Source organism: Lottia gigantea (genome assembly GCF_000327385.1).
Source record: "Lottia gigantea unplaced genomic scaffold LOTGIsca_162, whole genome shotgun sequence".
Taxonomy (NCBI): domain Eukaryota; kingdom Metazoa; phylum Mollusca; class Gastropoda; family Lottiidae; genus Lottia; species Lottia gigantea.
The window spans coordinates 360,764-385,075 of record NW_008708003.1 but is presented as its reverse complement, the minus strand read 5'-3'; the positions used below and the strand labels follow the sequence as shown (position 1 = coordinate 385,075).

General features: G+C 34.5%; 2 protein-coding genes across 2 annotated transcripts; both read right to left on the bottom strand.

Annotated features, from left to right (window-relative positions):
• Positions 1 to 1,728: 1,728 nt before the first annotated feature.
• Positions 1,729 to 5,238, bottom strand: LOTGIDRAFT_205234 (hypothetical protein). Its single transcript, XM_009051274.1, has 2 exons — positions 5,176 to 5,238; positions 1,729 to 4,207 (listed from the first exon to the last, which is right to left on the bottom strand). The coding sequence occupies exon 2, from the start codon at positions 4,167 to 4,169 to the stop codon at positions 2,589 to 2,591; it is 1,581 nt and encodes a 526-aa protein (XP_009049522.1). The 5' UTR covers positions 4,170 to 4,207; positions 5,176 to 5,238; the 3' UTR covers positions 1,729 to 2,588.
• Positions 5,239 to 7,470: 2,232 nt separating this feature from the next.
• On the bottom strand, positions 7,471 to 23,389 carry LOTGIDRAFT_238709 (hypothetical protein; the record flags this gene model as incomplete). Its single annotated transcript, XM_009051273.1, has 13 exons — positions 7,471 to 7,878; positions 8,460 to 8,501; positions 9,705 to 9,852; positions 10,873 to 10,958; positions 11,421 to 11,487; positions 12,059 to 12,119; positions 12,453 to 12,612; positions 15,841 to 16,009; positions 16,513 to 16,607; positions 16,972 to 17,075; positions 17,540 to 17,650; positions 17,999 to 18,083; positions 23,318 to 23,389. The coding sequence occupies 13 exons, from the start codon at positions 23,387 to 23,389 to the stop codon at positions 7,471 to 7,473; spliced, it is 1,608 nt and encodes a 535-aa protein (XP_009049521.1).
• Between the last annotated feature and the right edge of the window lie 923 nt (positions 23,390 to 24,312).

Sequence of the window (24,312 nt, the reverse complement as noted above, 5' to 3'; positions counted from 1 at the left end):
TAAACACTTCCCCGAATAATACGAATAATGAAATACAAGACTAACGTTAATCTATAAATATCTTATATTGCTCTTTTCGAATAGTGACGAAATTTCGAATAATTATTGAAGTTAAATATAGAACTATGTATTATAATTCATTGAAACCAACTTAGAAAGTAGTATCAAATATGGCACGGTATTTCTTTATTATTTATAATGCTTAGGAATATGTTTTTTTTCAAAGGTCAAAATCTAGTACAGTTCAAAATGTAGAACATGTTACAAGATGATTCAAGATTTTCCGTGTTTCAGCAGAATGTCATCTATCTGTACAGTCGTCCTTATATTTGCTATACCCTCTAATAAGCTGGATTTTTATCTATCTTTATATAAAGGGACATTCCGCTCTTTTGTAAAATATCTTTATCAAAAACGTCTTATACCTGAAAATAATTATTATGTATCTACTTGATCAAACTAAATTAGAGACGAAATTTCGAATAATTATTGAAGTTAAATATAGAACTATGTATTATAATTCATTGAAACCAACTTAGAAAGTAGTATCAAATATGGCACGGTATTTCTTTATTATTTATAATACTTAGGAATATGTTTTTTTTCAAAGGTCAAAATCTAGTACAGTTCAAAATGTAGAACATGTTACAAGATGATTCAAGATTTTCCTTGTATTTCAGCAGAATGTCATCTATCTGTACAGTCGTCCTTATATTTGTTATACCCTCTAATAAGCTGGATGTTTATCTATCTTTATTTAAAGGGACATTCCGCTCTTTTGTAAATATCTTTATCAAAAACGTCTTACATTATACCCGAAAATAAGTATTATGTATCTACTTGATCAAACTAAATTTGTTTTTAAATGATTCATTACGGAGGGTGTATTGTTAATTAAGCAGTTTGACCGAGCTTTGGTGTTTGGCTTCTTTATGGCTCGACATTATTAGTTGAAACATTTTTAATACGTAGGAGACATATTTCTCTACTACTAAGTAGTTTATTTTACAAAAATCTGTACAGTAGTTTTCTAACAGCTTCCAAAATGCGTAACGGACTTGAAAGATTTACGTCAACTTTATAAATAGTTAAAAATTAAAGGTTAGATTTTTTTAGTCAGAACTTTCAGATACGTTAAAAGGATTGTAAAGAGGTTAACGATAATGACATCAAAAACGTAGTTTCATTGGAATTGCAGGAAGCACGGACATCTGATTGAAAATTGGAATGTTGCCGATACACAAAACATTTTAAGAAAACCTCTTTACAATCCCTTTAAGTGGCGTCATTCTATCGTTCTAGTGGGACTTGAAATCCATTGTTATAAAATTCCTTTCATGCGAATTTCAGGGATTGTTATAGTTACAATTATCAGAATGTTACAGGTCAAGGTCTGACATATAACAAATTCACTTTGCCTGAAAAACGAGAGGGCACTTTTAGTTAACTTGCAAGAGCATGTTGTATTAGAGCGATGTATTTTGCCTTTCCTTTGCCTATGTAATCATAAAATTGTTCCTCCCCGTGTAAGTACTGCGGAGACGCCAGAATGTGTCGGTAGTAAGCTTAGGTTTTAAGACCTTAACAATTAGAAATTCTAGTTTACTGAATTAACCGATTCTTACAGTCACGAGTTGCAGCCCTTATTTAATCTTTAATTACTGTTTCTGCGACAGTGACATCATTCATTTTATCAGGGGGGATTTTATAATTCAGAGTTTCCTTTTTCTTCCCTTCTCTCATATTTATTTAAATAAATCTAGGACTATTCAATTTTACAAATCTAGCTCACCGGTCACCGATGCATTGACCAATTTTATAGATTGGAGTTGTACCCCTTTGAAAATAAGACTTGCAAATGGAAAGCATCCAATGCCAATTAACTGCAAAAGTTCGCCACTGTATATACCATAGACGTCCTGGCCTATTCACTTCATTTTTCTATTCAATGTACTTTGTGTATTATAAACATACACTATCGACAATTCAATAACAATCAAAAACAAACAAACAAATAAGTAAACAAAATAATATCGTATGTCGACTCGGGTCTTATTCTGGAAAACTAAAATAAGATTTGTAAGAAATACATCAATCTGATTGGATTATAAAACATTTATAAATTGATCTTAGTGATTAACCAATCAGATGACTGGAACACTAAATCATCTTTTTTCGAGAATAAGGCCCTTGATGCAATGAAGCAAACCCTTATATAGCTTATGGTTTTCATATTGTTTCGAAAATCACATCTCAATAATGTAGCCTACCACTGAAATTGAAAGCACTGGGGAGGCATGGAAGTTCCTACAACATACGTCTATACCAAATATGAGACACACTATTATACTATCATTTATCGGTACTGATAATAAACATTTTTGTTGCATTAAATTCATTTAACACTGACTGTCTCAGATGTCTTCACTAACATTTACAAATATAAGCATTTGAAAATAAAGATATGATACGTCCACGGACTCACTTCGCCGGGCAATTTGTCTTCACAAAGTTCGTTCATAACGATAACCAATAAATTTCCATTCTTAAATGACTTCATTTTGTCTTTCAGTATAGATTGTTGGTGTTTAAGATTGTGTTTCCAGAAGTTTGGTGGCTTGAGATTTCCCGATTTCCGGAATAACAGGATGTTTGTTCAGTTCTTGTGGAAACTCCACGTTAACTTGTGTTAGGAAGGTAGTATCATCTGGAGCACTGACGTTTCCATTCCCTTGAGTAATACTCAATTGATGACCTTCAGATGAGATTTTGGCAATTTTCATGGTGCTATCACCATTCATCTTAGCGAACAGATACCGCAAGACTCTTTCTCTCTGTTCCCAGGTCAGATCTGTAATGTCTATTTTACTGCTCATATTGTGGAGAAGTTGTGCGGCTTCCAAATCCTTAAATACACTATTGGTACTAGCGTCACATTTGTTGAATGTTCTTACTTTTGGATAATCGGCCTTACCGGAAACGGCATTAAACATCTTTAACTGGTACGCAGATTGGGCATCACGTCTATATTGGGCTTGATTGGCGGATATTTCTACTTTGACCTCTTCCAAAGCATCCAAAAAGAATCGTTCCAATTCTGTTCGTTGGTCTAATATCGATTTGGCAAGCTTCTTAACTTTCGACATCTCGCGTGATTTCATTTCTACGACCCTTTGAAGTTTGGTGAGTTCTATTTTGGCGGCAGCAGTTTGTGTTTCCAAATCAGCCTCGAGACGTTTCTTTTCCGATTCGAATTCGCGTACCACGTGACTCAAAGACTTCTCCAATGTTTCGATCTTTTCCTCTTGCTCTTTAAGTTGTTCCTTCTGTTGCTTGTTTTGTACGATTTTCTCTTGTACCATTAAATCGTTAATTTCTTTCTTGCCTTTTAAATCTTCATTTTCTTTGAGAAGTTCGGCTCGTTCTTTTTTCAGTAAATCGCTTTCCTTCATGTGATAGTTCAGTGCCTCGGACAATCGCACGTTTTCTTTGTAAACATTTTTGGTCGATTCGTCTAAATTTGATATGGCTTCCGAATGTGCCTTTTCTGCCAGTTCAGCTATTTTCTTGTTAGCTTCCTGCTGAAGTCTCATCTTCTCCTCGAAGAACTTCCGTTCCATTCTGGAAATATTGTCTTTATGGTTCCTGGTAGCATTGTGCATGGCTTCTTTGATATCGTCCAGATCTTTCTGCATCTGAGCTCTTTTCCGTCGGAATTCCTTGACCATTTTCAACTCTCCCTGAATCAGATCTATTTCTCTCATCTTCTCGCCAAGCTTGTCCTCCAACTCACTGATCTGTTTTGTAAAGTCATCTACCAAAACCTCTTTCTCTTGTCGATGCTGCTTCTTGAGCTCACGATTTTGAAGCTTTTCCTTCTCCAAGGAAGAATCTTTTTCGGCTTCCTGTTGCTTCAAGTAGGTGATGACGTCAATCGTGTCTTTTTCAGTTTGAAGCATTTGAGTTGTGAGGGCGTCATTTTCTTGGACCAGGCGATGAGCATTATCTCGATAGTCATTGCGAGAGTTTTCAAGTATCCCAACTCTAGCTTCCCACACTTTTGAATTAGCCGCAGCTATGGCCAGAACTGACTCTTGTTTTTTGGATTTCTTTCCTCCTTTCTTTCCTTTCTTTCCTTTTCCTTTCCCCTTTTTGACTTTCTTTGGCATCTTGGTTCAGGTTTTAATCCACTTCCGGTAGTTTCAAGCTACAATGAGAAAAAGTGACTCTTAAATCAAGTCTGTAACCAAGCATGGTGAATAATATACGATGCGTCACAATACATGCAATAATACATAACCATGGCATAGATATCAAATTATCATTGTGACGTCATAATCAAAACATGGAATTAAATAAATAGTATAGGAATCTTCAAATTCTCGTTTTTTTTACTATATTTTATCAATTTTAAAATTTCCAACGTAATTTAAGCTTATACGAACTGCCGAACAGTACGATTAGAATTATTCGTGGAAAAACGTCTACCCATCTGAACATTAATAGTTCAATGAAGACGGATAGACCTAATGCAATGCCGTGTCCAATGAGTAAATTTAGAATTTTTTGTCAGAAGGATGATATCTCACTATCTATAATATGCCTATTAGTGTCTTAATTTCTTTGCCTGTTCATAGTTAGGCTACCTTCCATGTCTATATGTATATTAATATTAAAGATTTAGATTAATATTGAAACATTTTCTTTGTTTTTAAAACTAGTCACTTTATTGAAACTATTCAAACTATTCAAAATATATCACAAGACTATGTTTTTGTTGTTTTTTTTTTTTCAAAGAATGGTAAGATTAAACAGAATTAAAATGGGATTTTCACTACTGAATGTTATATTCAATAATACAAAAAATATGCAGTAAAATTACCGTTTAAAATTTATTTTGACTGGCTTCCTGTGCTTTTTATTAATCGGGTCTAAATCCACGTTAATATAAAACACTGTAGGCTTGATACATACACTATACTCGAATACCTAGACATATTCAAATAATAACACCTCTACCCTTTATACAATAGGTCAGCTTAGAAGAACATTACTCATAAACTGTTTTTTGGGCCTAAATTAATATGAAACTCCGACTGAAGAGCTCTTAACCTTTAGATATACACTTTTAAATGAAAACATTAAACTTATAACTGAGAAAAACAATTAAATTACCTGCAATTAGGCTTCGTGTCCGAAAAATCCAAACAACATACTAACAAATCTACATTATCTGGTCTTTTGACATTTCGGTTAGCAACGCGTAAACAATGGGCTAGTCACGTGATAGTAGATAAGGGTTACCCCTATGGTAATCTATAGACTATTGTGACGCCATAATCGGCGTTCAACGGTGTAATTTAGTTTATATAGATATCAATATTGATAAGCTTGATTTAACACACTTAGATTAGCCTATCAACTTTCAACTGGCTTGAAGACTTTTCTACCTGGAGGTGTGATGCAGGTCAGGCCCGTAGTCTCGGAGGGAAAATGGATTGCACTCCTGAAAAAAATTCTGACAACCGACCAATTCCACTACTGAAATTAAAAATTGAATTTGAATGAATCGGTTATTTGTGTGGGTTTAGTTTTGTAATGGGTTCTATATATATATATATATATACATTTGTTGTAATATTTGTTGTAATATTATTTTGATATGAAATATAAGACGGACGGTGCTACATCTCAAATACGTGTTTGTTTCTGTGGGGAGACGGGTTTCTGAGGAGGAGGAAACTTGTTCAGATCGGGTGTTATTTAAATTGTACCACCTTTGACCTCTTATTGCGCTCGTAGGTAATCTTGCATTTTTTATAAGCTTAGCTAATATTAAGATCCTTTTGCCCGTATGTTTTATTCCTGTTGGCTATATGATATGAAATTATCAAATAGTAATGACCAGAATAATAATGGAGAAAATTAATTGGAATAGAGTTTAAGGTCCTACTATTCTGGATATAATTGGAATAAATAGGGGTGTTTAAAAAAAAGAAAAAAAGGAGTAATATAGGGCAGTGAGATCATTCCTCCCTGAAAGAGTTCTTTCAAATCTATTACTACCAAAAGTTAATCAGTCACCTTGAAATTCTACAATTAACCATGAATGGATATAAAATCATACTCCAAATATCGAGATAGTTCAATGTGACTTTTGGGACAAATAATTCTGTATGTCCGGGGTGAATTTCAGTCGTAGATCACTTTGCCTCCCATTTCCTCCCCGGGGCGACGATTCTTCCCCATCACAATAAAATCACAAGAAACGATGTTTAATTTATATTTTTCGAGACACACTTTATGCAAAAATACTAGTAAACACTTAATAAAGTACAGCACTGATTGTCACAAAATATAATAATTTATAACGGGACCGCGACACTTGAAAACCGACCAAAACATTCCTCATGAAAAATCCTTGCATTCAGTCAGCTATCAAATAGTAACACTAAGGCAATGAACAGCATTGCATCTCATGTAGTAACCACGTTTGAGCGAACAAAGCCGCCCTCATAGCCTACGAAATCATTACATCCAACCAGCGAGCAGTTTGTGACACGATAGCAATGAGCAGCCATTGATCTGTACTAATATGCCACAATGTTTTTGTGGTTTATGGCGCAAAAAGCGAAAATATTTCGAGTTAAAAAAAAATTAACATTGATGTTCAAAGCTACAGAGGACTTTGCTCCAAAACTGTGTCATTAAGATTCCACCATCCCATTCTTTGGCAAAGGGAAATATCATTTAAACAACGAACAAAGGGTTTTAAAATAGCCTTAAGTGCGTTTTTCATGACTCAGTCCTATTGAATCCAGAAAAACGCTCACGATGCAAAAAAAAAAAAGAAAAGAAAAAGGATTACGCCCTTTTTTTTTAAATGTGACTCGTTTAAGACGTCTCCAAAACGAGGAATGAATAATATCCATGATGCGTTTGTTTAGTTCTTGATCACAACCGTTTGAATAGGTTACCCGGGTTGAGTTCCATCACTTCACCAATATAGTAAAGAAAGGGACCACCATGGGTATCACAAATTGGTGATGGTATAAATGCTCAATATCCAAAATTATTAGATCTAGGTATCAAGACGTAGACGACATTGTCGTAAGTAACAGGTAGTCTTTCGTCTAAAAACACACAAAAGTTATTTCCTTTTCAATACAATCTGGATGCATGGAGTTTTGGTAACTAAAATCAAGAGGACTTGACGAACAAAAAGTTTTTCCCTTTCGGCAATTGCACTAACAGCTTGTGATTGGTTAAAAGAAATCTGCTGTACAAACCAAAGTAATCTAGATTACTGCCTAAGAATATAGTAAATTTAAGTTGACACGGATAATTTCCAAAGAGTATTTCACCGTTTGAACGTGAGTAAACAAATTTCATAGAAAAAATCCTTTGTAGTCACAAATTAAGTATCAGTCATTTTGATTGTTTGTCACAGTCTGTTTAAAGTTTCACGATTTAGATATCACGGTAACAATCGCGGTACATGCTTTCTTCTGATAATAACGACATGCCCTCCGGACTCACACTCTGTGGACCACCCTTACCGTTGCTATGCGGGAGTTGTTGCCCTTGATTTTCACCGAGCACTAAAGATGAATTTTCAGTCACGTGGTTCCTTACGTTGCCATTTTCTTTTAAATTAAAATCCACAGTTTTATTTTTCACATCTCCATTAAACGAGGGACCTTTGACCCTAGCGTTAATCTCAACCATGGCTACCATATTTTGGTTAACCTCTGACCCACGATCTCGTCCAATGAAAGATGACGATGTATGAAAGTTTTTGGATGTTGGGCGAGAATAGCTACTTGCTCTCTTCACCATAACTTTATTGTACCAAAACTTTTTGATTTCAGTTCGCACCTAGAATTATAAATATACAGGCTACTTGTTGGATGACTCAGAACAACACAATTTGTAATACTTGTCTTGATGTAGAGAATTTCATTATATGAACGAAAGGAGGGAGCTTAACTGTGATATAACTAGGTTTTAATCGAAGTTATAGCACGATTTAAATGCAATGTAAATTTTAATGTATAGAGGGTAAGGAGTGACCTAAATTCTCCACGAAGATCATTACGACATATTAGTCCCACACCCTCCCCTCAACACCAAAACTAAATTGTATACATATTAAGTGTCAACAATGTTACAAAATAGGTTCTGAAAATTATCACATTCGACCCCATTCGGTGTCGGTTAATCCATGGAAACTGCGCTAAATATTACTTCTATAAAGATGGACCCAATTAGCTTCTATCAACCAGTCATTACCCCACATTTCTTCGTAGTTTGGTTAATAATTACTTCCTTAGAACAGGACTGTGGTAGAAAACTTGTTAGATTACAATGGAGACGAAACTATCAGAAAGGAAAAGAATTTCAATTCGATTAGGGTGTCAGAGACGAACTAAGAATAAAATATTAAAAACGGAACAAACCTCGCCATTTAGAAAACAGAACAATAAGCCGACAATAGTTCCCTGAAAATGATGTTAAATGAAATAAATTAGCAAGTCTCAGTTTTCAATGACATTATCAAAAACACGCTAAACTTGATATTGAATTTCAAAGTTCTTCTTAATTCCAAGTCCATAGCTTCAAGGTACTACTAACTATTAGACTGACCAAAAAAATTAAATTTCAAAACTTCGTTGAATGAATATTTGTAAATCAGTGGATTTACCCGGTGTCGTAATTTTGAAACATGCTTAGAAGCATGTATTATATAGAGATTCTATTCTTCAGTCATGCCACCTGGTAAGTCCAACCGATGAATATATACACTAATTGTTGATCAAATTTGAGAGTTTAAATTTCATGTCCATTCTAAGAGGTACTATCTTTTTAAGGGGGCCCGAGGCAGAGAAACTTCGACCGATGGCATTACAAAATCCCTCTTATAATCGCACTATACTTGTACAGGCTATGCGTGGTGATGCTCTCCTTATACTCCACCCTATTCATTTAAAGAGGTCTTGGACTAGCTTAAACGAATTTGACGGACTATATTGAATCGGCTATAAAACTTCATATAAATAGAATAATGTAATAAAAAGAAATACTTGAGATGATTTAATAACATAATATAATAAACATTCTTATTCCAGTTGAATTAAGAACATAATATAATAAACATTCTTATTCCAAATGAATTAAGAATACTATGGAATAAAGAGTATCATACTTCTATTAAAACTCCTTAGTTCCAGTGAATCACTTCTAAGACATCACTGTCATCGGCATAAAATTATCAATGACGTCAAGGTGTCAGTAATAACGTGAAAAGGCTTTTCATTCTAAGAGATACGAATCCTTTAAAGATGGGTTTCCTTATATTTTAGTGTCAAATTAAGCAAACTATTAGATTAATTGGTGTTTCTAATGAATTATCATGTATTCTTAATCATATCATTATGTTCTTATTGCATATAATGAAGAGTTTTAACCAATCATAAATGTCCATGTATGTACGGTCTAGACAAACAAAATAACCTTTCTTGATTGGTCACTCATTGGAATTTTGCTGGTAATTCTCTTCTAATTTAGCGGACATGTGAGACAAACTGGTATTTTCCAAGTCATTAGAACACCTCTACTTTCTATCAGCATTTTCTCTATCATAAATGAAACTAAGGTAACCCATCTTTAAGAACATCATAATCATATCAATCAAGGTAGCTTACTTGAAATGAGTTCAGGAACATTTCTATGTATATTATGGTCAGTTCCATTTCAGGTTCCATGTGTTCCATTTCCGCAGTCAGTGGTACGAACACTATGTACTGAACACCAAACAATGGTATTAACACTAATGTAGATTTGGCAAGCTTTCTACAAAGATAATATAATGTATTGATATGAATGAAACTGGTGGAAGTTGTAGCTAAAATGATTGGGATGTTCAGATGTTTTTGACATCATTTCAGCTGTCAGTAGTACGAACACTATGATATACCGAACACCAAATAATGTTTCTACAAATATGATATTAGATTTTGAAATGAGTTGATTGTGGGTTATTGCTTAATTGCACCAATGGCACCATTCCGGTTTCCAATCTGAAGTTCGGTTTCTTTAATTACACAAAAATCGAATCGAAACAAGGTTATTGACATAACCAATCTACTAATTACAGGAATCACGGATGTGGAACGAGAACTCAAAATGGCGGAAAAAGAACTATAAGTATAAGAAGCACGCAGTGTTTAAGCTCTATCCAACAAGTATTTCTGTATTTTAAAGGGATTGTAAATAGGTTTTTTTGTGTGTCTTGGGGACAGCGAGGGCTTCAAATTGCACCATTAGAATTTCAGTGAGACGCCTGTGAGTCTGGTAATTTCACTAAAACCATGCGTTTATGACGTCATTATAGCAAAGCTGTTAAATTTGATTTAACATAGTTCTATACGGCTGATCGTGTCCAAACCACACCCCCATTCGCCAAACTTATACTCATAGTAAAGTGTCATAACACATTTTACCGATCTGATTGGTCAGATTTAAATGCCACCAATCTCAATTCCCCAAAACAAAGTGTAGTTGGCTTAGTTTAATACGGGTTAATAAAACCATGTCAAAATTCGTTTTCGTGATACGATGTATACGGCTAAGCATATAATCAGAAAACACAGACGTTTTTCTCAAAACTGAAAAACTTAACAGTTGAGAAAAACCTCTTTGAAACCCCTTTAATGTATATTATAAAGGCATGAAGTTAGTTTTAGTGGAATAAAAAGTTCCACTCTAGCTTCTGACTGAACAAACATTGGGATAATGCAAATTGATGCTATCCGTATCATTGTGCCTAATACACATAAAACGTTCACCTTCACAATTCCTTTAAGCTCTTACCTGTATCTGGTTGGTTCTCGAGTAATCGATCCCATTAACTTAGTAAATAATACTCGGATTATATTTATAAAGAAAAAGAAATTGATCTGGAAAAGAAAAAAAAACACCTAGAAATCAGACAGAACCACCCCCTGTTATTGACACATAGGGGAAAGGGTTAAACCAACGAAAGTACAAGAGGGTAAACTCTGACTACAAACCAGATGTTACGAATCCATTTCTGTCTAGTCTCAGAGAGCTGAAGAGTTGGGTTGACCCTTGACATGAACAGCTCGTGACAGATATCGTGATAGCAATATTACAATGTCCGTTATCTTGCCAAGCAAGTAACAGCCAACATAAGCGCTCGTCAATATATCATTCCATTTAATGATGGTCATGTTAACAGGTACTCTTTCCAGATTGACATGAAATCACGTCAACTTGGTAGGTCAATCAGGTTGCTACAAATGTTCGTTAGGTAATATAGTCGAGCAAATATATTTAGGAATATTAATGTACATAGAGACTGACATTCCATGCAATTGTAATACAATAAAATAACTTACACAGATTGAAGCTATAATGGGACCTCTGATTATCCAGTAGTAAAATGTATAGTGAGTATTCCAACATCTGAAAAAGTAGAATAAGACAGTGTGAATTCCGTTACATCTAACTTTTTGTAACTAAATAGATAATGGTCAATATGCTCATAAATAAAATGAAATGGAGTTTTGCGTCCATCATTTCTACACCAGTTTGGGTTGATGGGGACGGGCATCGCAAATGATGAGGGAAATTTTGCCAAGACATCTGCAACTCTTTTTTGACTTACAACTGTCAAAGGATCTTTTTAACATACATTGCTTATAGCACATAAAGCCTCGGTTGATTGTCCCATCTGAACGACTTGAGACGTTTTTTCCAAGTCATTTCTCTTGACCTGCATCACTGACATGGGGAAACCAGGCTGTAAAATATACCGTCATCCTATTATCTCGACCTAAGCCAGAATAAAAGCGAGCCAACGCCTAATTCACTGAGCCACTGCAGCTCAGGGAACCGTTTGTAGCACACTCGGTAATCCCTTATGGTCAAATAATAATCTGTTTGAGCAACGATCCCTGATCTTGAATTTAAGTTGGTAATTACTGTAATAACTATCGAGTGATCTTTAATGAACGCATGTGTTCTTCATACTTACAATGTGTCTTCTTTGGTAGCTCTAACAAATACCCAGGGAAGAACTATCAATATTGATGAACCTATCAGAATTTTATAAAACAAGTTTTATTATCTCAGATATCGAATGATGTAGTGTTTTTTTTTTTTGCAATAAAATCAAAATCAACAGAAATGCCTTACGATTAAATTCTTGAATAGATAGCCCAGAAGCAGCTAACACCCCAGGGTGGGTACAAGAGAAGCACTAAATATAGGTATCGTAATGGCAAGAAACAAGATCGGTTGGGATGGGAGTCCCGGGAAGCCCAATCCGTCACTACTTGGAGCTAAAACAGTTGATGACGTAGTCTCTAATGAGATCTCATTTCTGACCTAATAAAGAATTCAATGGAATATCTCAAGTATATACTTACACCAACCAAGTATTATATACAATATAAGATATAACTTTCTGATGGAGAAAACAGTAAAAAATATCAGGTTGTGTAGATACAGCCCTTCAACCAAAACCCACATATAATTAGTACATAGAGTGTAGTGAAACATGGTATAAAACAGTTTACATTGCCAGTGCTGAAATATACAATTATATAGTTCATTAACCCTACAAGGACTTTGAGAACCGTTCCTATTCTGGTCTATCTCTAGGAGATAGTCCCGGAACGATTCCCAGAATAGATTCTTAAATTTGCGTAATGTAAACGGTTAACTGCACATTCTTTAAACGACATTCATCTTTTTAAACGCCAGTGTTATTCTCATCAACAAGTTCTTATTTCATCTTCTTTAAGAAGAGTTCCAAAGAAAAGCGACGAGAAAAAGTTTTTATTTACACTACAATATTGAGAAACCATATTCAGATCACTTCATTTTACTGTAGGCTAAATGTAAATGAGCATATTTTATCGCTACCGTTTCTCAAAAAACCTTACGATCAATCGTACCTGATGGAGATTAGAACGTTTATAGTTGCCTGGTGTAAAAGGGGCTTTAGCAGATCTAATTTTAGTCAGTTTGAATGAAGCCAGTCCTGCTTATCAATACTGAAGTGGGAAATGTTATTGATTCGATCGCCCCATATAGCTTGATAGATTAATATGCAGATCATTGTATGCCTATTGACTTGCCCATTCCAACCAATTAATTAATTCTGAAGAAACAATCAGTGAACTTCTAACATCTGACCCCTAACCCCTATACTATCGAAGTGATTGACTTTATGTACCGTTTCATATTTTGTCATAATATAAGTGGATTGGTTTCAGAGCCAGGGCGTTTTGTCTCCAAAAAGAATGAATCGCGGTTACAATTAATATCCCGGATCCCCAACTCGAAGATTAAGGTGGTTTATCCCTCTGATGGCCGTTTGTCTCCCAAAAGTAAATATCACTTAAAAATAACTCTTTCAGTCTTACTTGCGGACGAACTGCTGCACAGTCGATTTGAATGTTCGAATATTTATAAGACGCCATTTGCTAGGTTACATCGATAAGATGGAGGCTGTGGGTTATAATCTCGGTGATTGAAAGTTTGATTCAATTAGTCATCTTGTCTCATTATTCCATTGGGTCATCTACTAACAACTACCAAGTCTGTGATACACTTAACAGGAAGCGGACGTTCTCAAATACCAAGTCTGTGATATCAGTTAACTGAAAACAGGCGTTAATTTGTCTGAAATATCAGTGAGCTGGAAGCGGTCATTAAAAACAGTTACTCTGTCTGTGATATCAGTTAACTGTTGACGTTAACTTCTACCATCAAAATATTTTGTGGCATTTCAGTCAAGTCTTTAAAAATATATATAGGATTGGATGTCGTCGCATGTGAAACGTAAACCGATCATAATTTAAACAGATATTGATAGCGACACATAGAAATTGTTGGTGTAATCATTCATAAATCTAATTAAGCCTCACATTACACTGTTCTATCTCCACCACACGAACTCACTGATTCTCAATGATTTATGCATTAAGCATACATAATCCCATTTCCTGATCAATTTATGGGATTGTTTAGCCTGTCTGCTAACGTTTATTTATCGCTTTGTTTAGCCTTGAATCGGTTTCTGCCTGTCGTAATTGACGTTCAAGTCGGGGGTTAGGACTCCGACGAAAGCATGATTTACTGCTTTGTGATCTTAAGATGAGACTAATTGAATAAATTTCTGGCTATTTCTGAATAATTTTATACCTTTGTCCGCCTCTTGGCTTTAATCATGCCAATCGGACCTGCCAAACAGTTCTGATTAATCAAGTCGAACTAAACCGCCATCAGAATTAATTCTGAAAGTCTTAACGTCTTTATTAAAATTTAATCAAGAAGGCTTAAAGCTTATAAGATCAAATACTAATTGTATTACTAATGACTGTGTCGGTGGACGAAAATATCCTCTTGGTCATTCTACGGAATTACAAGAACTATAGACGTAGCTATTCACTTTACACAATAAACGCCCCCTTCCCCCTCAATCCACTTTGTCAATGCAGCATTTCTAAAGTATAAATGAATTTGGAAGCGTGGTAAGAAATGACCCAAGGATAGATTGTAAATCAATCGGCCTTCGGTAGTTTCTGTAAAACTGAATATGTCGCAGGGTGTAAGCGGAATTTTCACGGAAGACTGTAAATTAGTCTGTTAAATCGTTACGTTACAGACCTAGCTGAAACCATATCAAAACATTTTGGACAGAAAATTGGTCTTTGACAAAACCTCTTGGTATTAATCTTTCCCGGATTACCCGTACCCATTCACAATTCGGTCGACTGGAATAATGAGGAAAGATGGCTTATTCAAGGTCACCAGACCTTTACACGCCGACCGGGATTAGAACCCACAACCGCCAGTTGTTCAACGTAAGCAAATGGCGACCTGTAAAGATTTCAATGCTCTTGCGAATAAAGCTCGTTCTAGTTACATGACTCTATTTCACGTTTAGTTCAGAAGAACATCAGAAAATGTGTTGAGTAAAATTGATTAATGTTCCAAGATATTATTCTAAGGATGTGCCAGAAACGTAGAATTGAAGAATCGTAGAAACTCATTTATCAGTCTTGGTATTCAACAACCACTAACAATATTGTCTGCAGTCATCATATTGAGACGACTTAATGGCACTCAAGGGTCTTATTTGATCCGAGGGCGACTGAAAATTGATAGACCATCATACAATTATGGACTGTTGCAGACGAGAGGCAAATAAATAACAACGTATAACAATATATCTAATGCGCTGCACGTCACATTTGTTAATGACAATGGGATTGTTATGCAGTGCATGTCACATTGTAAGTCAATGACTTACAGAATTCGGAATTTTTAAGGTAAAGAAAACTATGTTTTCACTTGAAAATCTGAGAGGTTTGTTTATGTCGTCTATATAGCTTTACCAGTTGACAGTGAGCTCAATTTCAGCTTCCAATCAAGCTCAGGCGTCAACCCAACCCAACCCAACACACAGGTGCAGTTAGTGAGACAAATTAGGCGTCATTTCCAGTGCGATACTCCGGGTATTTTAAATGACGTCTTAAAACTGTATAATTGTGAATATAATGCGCCCCCTTCTTACCCTTACATAAATCTGGAAATATCTGTCACTGTAAATAATAAGCCCCCGTTTAAACGGAAACGGAAATGAATATGAGCTGATACACAGACATTTCATGTGAAGTGGCCACACAATTGTCAAATAGGGTTAAAATGCGATTATTTCTTAATGATAAGAAATTTGAAATAAAAAATGATCTTATCCTGTGCTACCAACCTGCGTTTCGAATATCACAGGTGGTAACTACTTACTGTTCCCTCTTCTTTGAAATTAACTTTTCCATTGGCGTCATATTCAATATCCATTTCAAAACCTATGCCCTTTACAATAGTAAACTCTTTTAACAGACATAGCACAGCTCGTAATAAACAGGATAGAAACAGGTTCACATGGATAGTATTTCTTTGACAGTGAAGTTTCCTGAAATTTAACAGAAAAATTATATTCTCGAAGACGCTTACTATAGAAATGTGTCAGTGCAGGAGGCGATTTCTATTTTGGGAAAGTCGACGCCATAAATCTATATTTTAGCCTACTGTCGGATCTTCCACGCCAACTCTCCCTTGGAGCTGAAGCTAACGGACCTGAAAAGTTATGAGGGGTCGTAAGCACTTACAAATCGGAACACTGTGTATAGAGATCACACAGTGATCCCCCTACTAAAAAACCAACAAAACATGAACAATCCTGTTTTGCCTTCATGTTTCCCAGTCCTGCCAGAAAACAACATTAAATATTATCTTTATATTCATAGACATACTACAACAGAACCAAAAATAACATGTTGTTTTATTACGTTCTAATAATATTACGTTTTAATACAATTGTTGTATTGAGCACTATTTTTAGAGTGAAAATATTTTATTATTTTCTTCCACAGTGTTTTAAATTTTAAAGGGGGCATTCACATAGAACTAACTTACTTGAAGTATATCATAATAGCTATTGCTAGAAGTAAGAAGACAATAGAAATACTGTATCCTATTCTTGCCAGTAACGATATCTTCGGAAGGTGAATCTGTAAAGAAGATGAATTTACAAGAATTACATAGCGCTTCTAAAAATATTCCAGATTCAAAATGACTGTGAAATACGTTCGTGTGTGTTATTTCCAGAATTCTACTATGCATTTAGATATAGGTATCGTCGATTTAACCCTTATAAAACATAAATGAAATCATGATCACTTTATCCAAAAAGTTTCGCATGAGACGATAAATTTTACCAATTAACACAAGTTTTGTTCATACGAGAAGTATTGCCCGTACTCATATTTTATTCACGAGTTTGTACATGTGTTAATATCTACAAAACAAACCGTATGTAGAATCGTGTTGATTGGCTCGATTGATAATCAAACCTCCAAAAAGTGTTTCACTAACCTCCATGAGAAATCGTTTGCAAGATAGCATATCAGTCCAGGTTTGATTATATTGAGGGTTAACGTACCATTCTCCTGTTTCCAAACATTTTCTCTTGGCCGAAGCTGAAAACAGAGTCAAATATGTGGAATTCATTGAGGATATACGAAATCTAACAACTTAGCTTTGTTGTGCTATTCCTTCTTGTGAGTTCGTGTCCACGTTTAGAGAAGTCCTCATCTATAATACATGAAAGACTATCGCCTGCAATATCATAATGGTCATAACTTACTTTGCATGGTTATAAGCTTTGCAATCAGTACAAAAAGATCTGTCCATTTGTCCATTGTACAATTTATGTCTACTTTAGATCTTTGAATGTCTAGAGTAGGTATATAAATAAATGTGCATCCCATGCGTGTGGTTTGTGTACTGTTCATATTGAAACATGTATTGTACATTTTTGCAGAAAGTCTGAAAAGTCCACTATACATCTTTGACCAAGTCCCTCCCATATCTAAATTTCGACTATATCTTTGAAATGTTGAAGACGTATCTGGGGGGAAGCTGAATGAAGGAAGCAGCTTACCTCTAGTGTTAAAGCCAGAGACATAACTGGGACAGGACTGTACAGCTGACTGACCTGCTGGAGTATAATCCCAACACATAACACCGTCAAAAACCATATCACAATATAGACCTGAATGAAGATAGAAAACTGAATTATTTCAAAAGTCTATATGATATACGGTATTTTTGGTCAATATGTAAATTACATATAAATCATACACAAATATACGGCAGACTTTTACAATAATTGCCCATGTAACAAGCTTAATGTTGGTATTACACGAAGGTAATGCTATAGTATGGGACCAGCAAATATCCAGTATTTTGTTGGACACCACCATTCACCTTCAAAGGACTCTTTCCAATCACAATTGCTGAATGAAACTACTCAAGTGGTAAACCTTCAATGAAGAGAGTATAGATGTCTACGGAAGAGCAACATCAATGGATATTTTGATAGTCTACTTAATGTACCTACCGTCATCTGGTTTCTTGGTCGAGTTGAGTTTCTCATAACACTTCACACCCGCATTATACAACACTACATACTGCTCTTTAACATTCTAAATATAGAATCAAAATAGGAAAATTATATAAGAATAGGATATATACAATAAAAACTGGATATTAAGGGTGAGAATAGGATAATTAGAATCAAAATAGGATATATGAAATAAAATATTAGGATATTAAAAAAAAAATTGAATATATAAAAATACAAATAAATAGGATATATTAATACATTTTATAATGTATAAAATATTAATAGGATATATAGAATATAAATAGGATATATCGAATAAAAATTGGATATTTGGCTTTAAATAGGATAATATAGAAAAGAATATATAGAATACGAATAGGATATATAAACAAGTAGAAAAAATAGGGTATTAAGAAAACAGATAGAATATTCATATACAAATGGAACAATATGATAATATGTAGAATGAGAATATGATGTATAAAATGAGAATAGAATATATAGGGTAAAAATGAGACGTATGGCATAGACATAGTGTATATATTGTGAAATATACACTCGTGGCTGTAGGCTTTCAATACTGCACGAGGGCGTAGTCATACTACGAGGTGCGTATCATTCGTGCTAATGAAAACGTTTTTGAAAATATCTCGATCAGAAGCCTTCCACACTCTTTCTTTAACATTTTGGGAGAATCAAACCTCTTTATTCCCCGAAAGCTAAATAAAACCTTTCAAGACCCTCGACAGTAAACTGAAAGATATTAGACTGAGTAATATCTTGGAAAATTCACACTATAAAGAACTCGTGGATTAAAACACATAAAATTGATAGGTTGTTTCACAGTGGGGATTTTACACTACAGATGTTTCTAGATCTAAATATAAGCTGGCGAAGTCTAATCGTATTAACCCCAAAAGACAAACACGATGGCGGCAAATTTCCAGTCCTGATGTCACCTTAGTCCAAGTACATGCTGACATAAAAGGGGTTGTAGAAAGCTGCTGTTCTAGCTTTTTATAGTATCGGGGTCACTTATAGCTTCTGTTTTAACCCTAATACTACTACAATCAATAATTCTAAGGAGACATAAAATTAGCTTTTTTCGAAATTTAAAGTGGGTTATCTGAGTCTTTAAACTATATTAGCTGCTTTAACCTAATCAGAGAACTCTGTTCTTTGAGATTCTCCAGGTACAGCCTTGATCATCCAGGGCCACTCCTTATGCGCAGGGAAAACCATAAATATACGAGAAAGTCGTGCAATTTTTTTTTAAATTTCACATCATCTTTAATTCTTTTCTTCTTTTTTAATGAAAAGTATATAAAACGACGCTAGAACAATCTGTCTAATGATCAGGTTCTATTGACGTACACGATAGAGAAAAAAAATTGTTCGTCTCGGGTTTAATAGTGTGTAATTTTCACATAGAATTTTCTTAAAAAAATATCCTCGAACTACCAATTATTTGTCGCCATCCACTTAATGTAAAAAAAATTAATAGACCTGATTGGTTTTTCGAGACAATAGTACATGTATTATCATTTGTGCCTGAAATTAAGCCTCTAGTGCAGTCATTCTTGTTGAAATTTTACCTTCTAAAACCATATTACATATAACTATCTGGAGGAGAAAGAAGCTAACAACTAGACTTTATTTACAAGGACAACAACTTCAAAAAGAATCCTTTCTACCAGCTAATCTTTCATCAAGACCTTGCATATAAATATTGATTCATGTTCACTGAGCTCATTGGCTTAGTTTGTACATGTAAACGTTTCATATTAAGCTAGTTATAACTGCTTATTGAATTCATAATTTGTGCTTGCACATCAAAAAACATACAAAAACCCCAAAAATGGGATATTATTTCAGTCACGAAACAGTTTAACACTTAAATTAACTTTGAACGGTAAAGCATTGAGTTTTTCCTCTATATATCAATATCGATCAATCGAGTTAATCGTTCTGCTATTGGCATCATCTCGTAACACTTGTAATATTTCGAAAAATCAAATTTGTCTTTTTTTTCAAAGCTTGTGAAGCAATATCGATTTTGGTATTTTGTGAACGGGAATATAATAATATAGTCGGAAGTTTTATATCAAAGATATCTAGCACTAATGACGCCATTCCGCCTTTATCAACCCATGTTTATTAACCCATTGCAAGTTATCATCTGTTCAGTCAGTGCAGTAAGTCGGACAATTCAAAACATACTTTATTTAAGCAATGCTACTTTAAATTGAAGTTTCATTTTAGACTATTTATTCTCATTCCATTCACTACTGGGGTTCTTTATCATTACCAGAATACATTCCAAGTCATGTTGCTTGTATCAATGGAAGAATATGAAAAATCTCAGACTTTATACGCAAACAAGTTTTCTGAAAGACCTAAAAAAGAAAAATTACAATGGAATCGCCAGACTATTTCCTTTCCTTTCAGTTTTCATTTCTCGACTTGAAGTTTTCGTTAAGAGTAAAAAAATGAGTTTGTTCTATTTAAAGGGATTGTAAAAAGATTTTGTAAACTTTTTATTTGTATCGGGGACACTGATAGTAACGATTTGCTCCATTTCAATTTCAAATCAGGCGTCTGTGATTCTAGCAATTTTGTTAAATCTTTTAAATTATATGAATTTACTACTGCACAGTAACTTGCATATCATAAGTATCATAAGTAGCTTTTCCTATGTCATAGTTGTAATAATGGGATTGGAAATCGGAAAGGAACAAATTGAGGCTATCAGTGTCCAATACACATAAAACGTTTAGAAAACTTCTTTAAAATCCCTTATGAGTAAAAAATAAATGCGTTATGAAAAATGTTTTGACAAATATATAGAGAGAGTTCTTTTGGTGCAGATACTTTGTTGATAATGTAGATTTTTTATATAAACAAACGTAAGAAAAACTACAAACTTTAAGTATTATTGTATAAATATTAACGTACATTAGAAAACACAAATAGACATAGTTCGATATTTAGGTAATAAAAGCGCACTATGACGGCGTGAATGTCTCCGGACGTGCATTCAGCTCGACGACACATTTTCGCTAGTGCCGCGTTTTTGGCGGTCTTATACAGTACTATTCGGCAAAGGTGAATTGAGCGCGTGATAAGTGTATTCGGCAATCCTCAGCAGTTTCCGTAAAGCAGAATCTGTTGTAGAACTTTCAAGGTAGACTGTTTGGATAAATAATTAAGGATCACACACACACTGCCAAAAACGTCATTACGTCTCTCAATTTACCGCGTCAGATCACTCCCAATTGTGTCACAGGACGCCAGTGAACCACTGCACACTGATTGATTTTTTAAGCCGGACTTTAGGTAAAATCTAGCCAGAAACCCGAGCAAAGAGGTGACTAGAGGTCTTTATGAAAAAAGTTTCTGTAACCCTCCAACCGACGTATATAAAAAGTGGTATCCGCGAAGAGAAGTTATTATACTTAAGTTGGGAACATGGCCTTGTGAAAGTTAAGGTGCCCTCACACCAGTTGCGTGTGGTCGCAAATAATGAAGGTGGCCATGACTTCAAAACGGAACTCACAACTCAGTAGCATGAAAGTTGCGTTCGACACTAATGACCGATATTCTTATTCGCAACCACATGCACCATGTGTCCGCTATAGTGTGGGGCACCTTAAGTTTCAGAAACCAATGACAAAATCAAATGGAATCAAAATCAAACTCAGTGTCTCCAGATTGGTGTGTTTAAATAAATTTTTGTCAATTAAAAAAAAATAGCTTTTAACAATAAATCGTAGAATCTGTAGTCGGAACTAATAATCGTTATTCAGTCTATATGTGTTTTTTGGGTGAAATTATACACGTTTTATCATGACTATACCATCAATCCCACCATAAACACAATATTAGAAATCAATCTTTTAATTGATTATTGGCTGCTTGTAGCACAGTTGGTAAGAACGACGGAATCTATTTATGACATCATTAGCTTGGTAATTTAAAAAAAATAATGGTCGTAGGTTCCAATATCGGTTGGCGACTCATTATTCGAGTCGACTCGTTGTTAATGGGTCAGAAATGGAGAAAGATCAATGCTAGAGGTTTGACCTGAAAGGATCATCATGACGTAAATTTCTGTTTCTCTCTTTCGTTGCTTGCTATTGTTATTCAAAATCTCGGAAATTCTGATTAAGGCCATGTATCATTTTACTGGGTTTATTTCTGGAGTTTTCTATCCTTTTCGGTGACACTTGTGTCTTCAATTAGTGATAATCCAATTTTCCGCAAGCGTGTGATTCTTGAATTTCCAGAAAGAGTATGATTATTATGATTTTAATTGATGTCTTATAGATAAAGAATTTTAGACGTGACGTTTTGATCGTCATACTTGTTTACCTTAGTTACCACCAGGGAATATCATACACGAACAATAAAACAAAAAAAGACATAAGGTAACCGAGTCTGACTAACGTGAAATAAGAAATCGTAATGAAATGTAGAGAGTATGATTAGATTCGTATGCTATATAATTGTTAATCTGGACTAGTAATGTATAGAGATCTACAGGGAGTTTCATATTTCATACAATTTAATTACTGATATTCTCCATGTCTTTTCTGTGATTTGTCGTCAAGTCTACCCAATTATGTGAAGATACATGTACCTCGTTCAAAGGCTCTGTGTTATGGCTCAACTTCAATGGATCGAGTTGAAGTGGGGATCCAATATCCAGTACTGTTTTAAATTAAGTTCACAAAGGATAAAGAATCCCAGCTAAAAAGGTTGCAATCTTATAAGTTTTGCTGAAAATCGCTTATTTCAACTATTTAAAGTGAAGTGCTGGAAACAGATGTTAAGAAAAATTGTGTTTGGATAATCCAAGCTAAATAAATTGAATTATTTTGAAAGAGAAATATACTTGAACAATGAGGCTCTTTTGTCCCTGCTGGTGATTGTTGATTACAAGTAGATAAAGTAATAATTTTTGCCCTTTTCGATGCAGCATTCCTATATACTCTTTTGCACATTAAAAGAAGAATAATAATAAGAAAAATAATATTTATATAAGAAAAAAAGAAAAACAAAAAACAAGAACAACAACAAAAAATTAGAAGAAGAACAAGGAAGACTAAACGAAGTGGAATAAAAGAATAACCAAGGAAGAATAAAAGAATAATAATAATTAAAGAATATTAATAACAAAAGAAAAGAAGAATCATAAAAGAATACATGAGATAAGAAAAGAATAATAGGAATAAAAGAATAATAAAAGAAGAATGTGAAGAAAAATAGAAGAAGATTAAAAGAAGAATACAGAAGAAGAAATGGTATACTCACCGTTGGTTTTTGTTTGATACAATGAGCAGATTTGAGCAACAGCAGAAGTAGCATAGTTGAAACCAAAGCCATTATGTATTCAAATGTCTTCGCCAAGAACGAAACTTGTTCAGAAACTTCCTAGTACGGTTGTTTTAATGATATGGTCCAATTTGTGTTTCCATTGATAAACAATTCTCTATGATTAGAATTTTATCCATTCTGTGGTCTATACGATTTACTTTTAGGAATGTCTTGGGGCTCCTTACAGTCTATATCGACGGATATTGGACCAATATTGCCGAATCTTATGACTTTCACAGACACTAAGTTACACACTTTTGGTCAATCAAAACTGTATCTAATTCAGGATGACAAATATTGGTAAAATCTTGGTACTTCGTAATATGATTATTTCATCCTCAACATTAGTCGTCAATTCGGCATTAAGTCTTTGTACAATCACAGATGGCTCATGGTTAGTACTTTGGAAAATCAGTTTCGCTCCAACTTTGTAATTGTACACTTTAGATATTCTTGAAGCGTAACGATGTTTCTTAAATAACATTCACCATTTTAGAATCTGGCGTAGTAGAATGTAACGAATTTAGGTATTCTCGGTGGGTTGCTGTTGTAAACTTGAGTCTTTTTTTTAAACTTTTCCTCGTGCAAGGCTTGTAGCAGGATGCAACGCTCCTATCAGAATGTCTTCAATTCGATGCTGAATACAACAACGTTCTCTCTATATCATTACTTCGATGTTATATAAATCAAAGTTTGTCTGTAGTAGGATGCAACACAATTGAAAACTTCGTCTTTACAATGAGTCTGTTGTAGAATGCCGCAGAGACACCAATTCAATAACCAACTAGATCTACCGTCTAACGCACCACTTGAGATTAAAACGCAACACAGTTATTTATTTTCAGATTTTGATTGAATTATATGTAATATGTCATCAGAAGAAATGCTCATATCGCGTTCTCTGCACATGTTCGTGTACAATCCAAATTACT

Excerpts from the sequence above, each read along its gene's own strand:
- LOTGIDRAFT_205234 (XM_009051274.1), bottom strand. The coding sequence starts at position 4,169 with ATGCCAAAGAAAGTCAAAAAGGGGAAAGGAAAAGGAAAGAAAGGAAAG.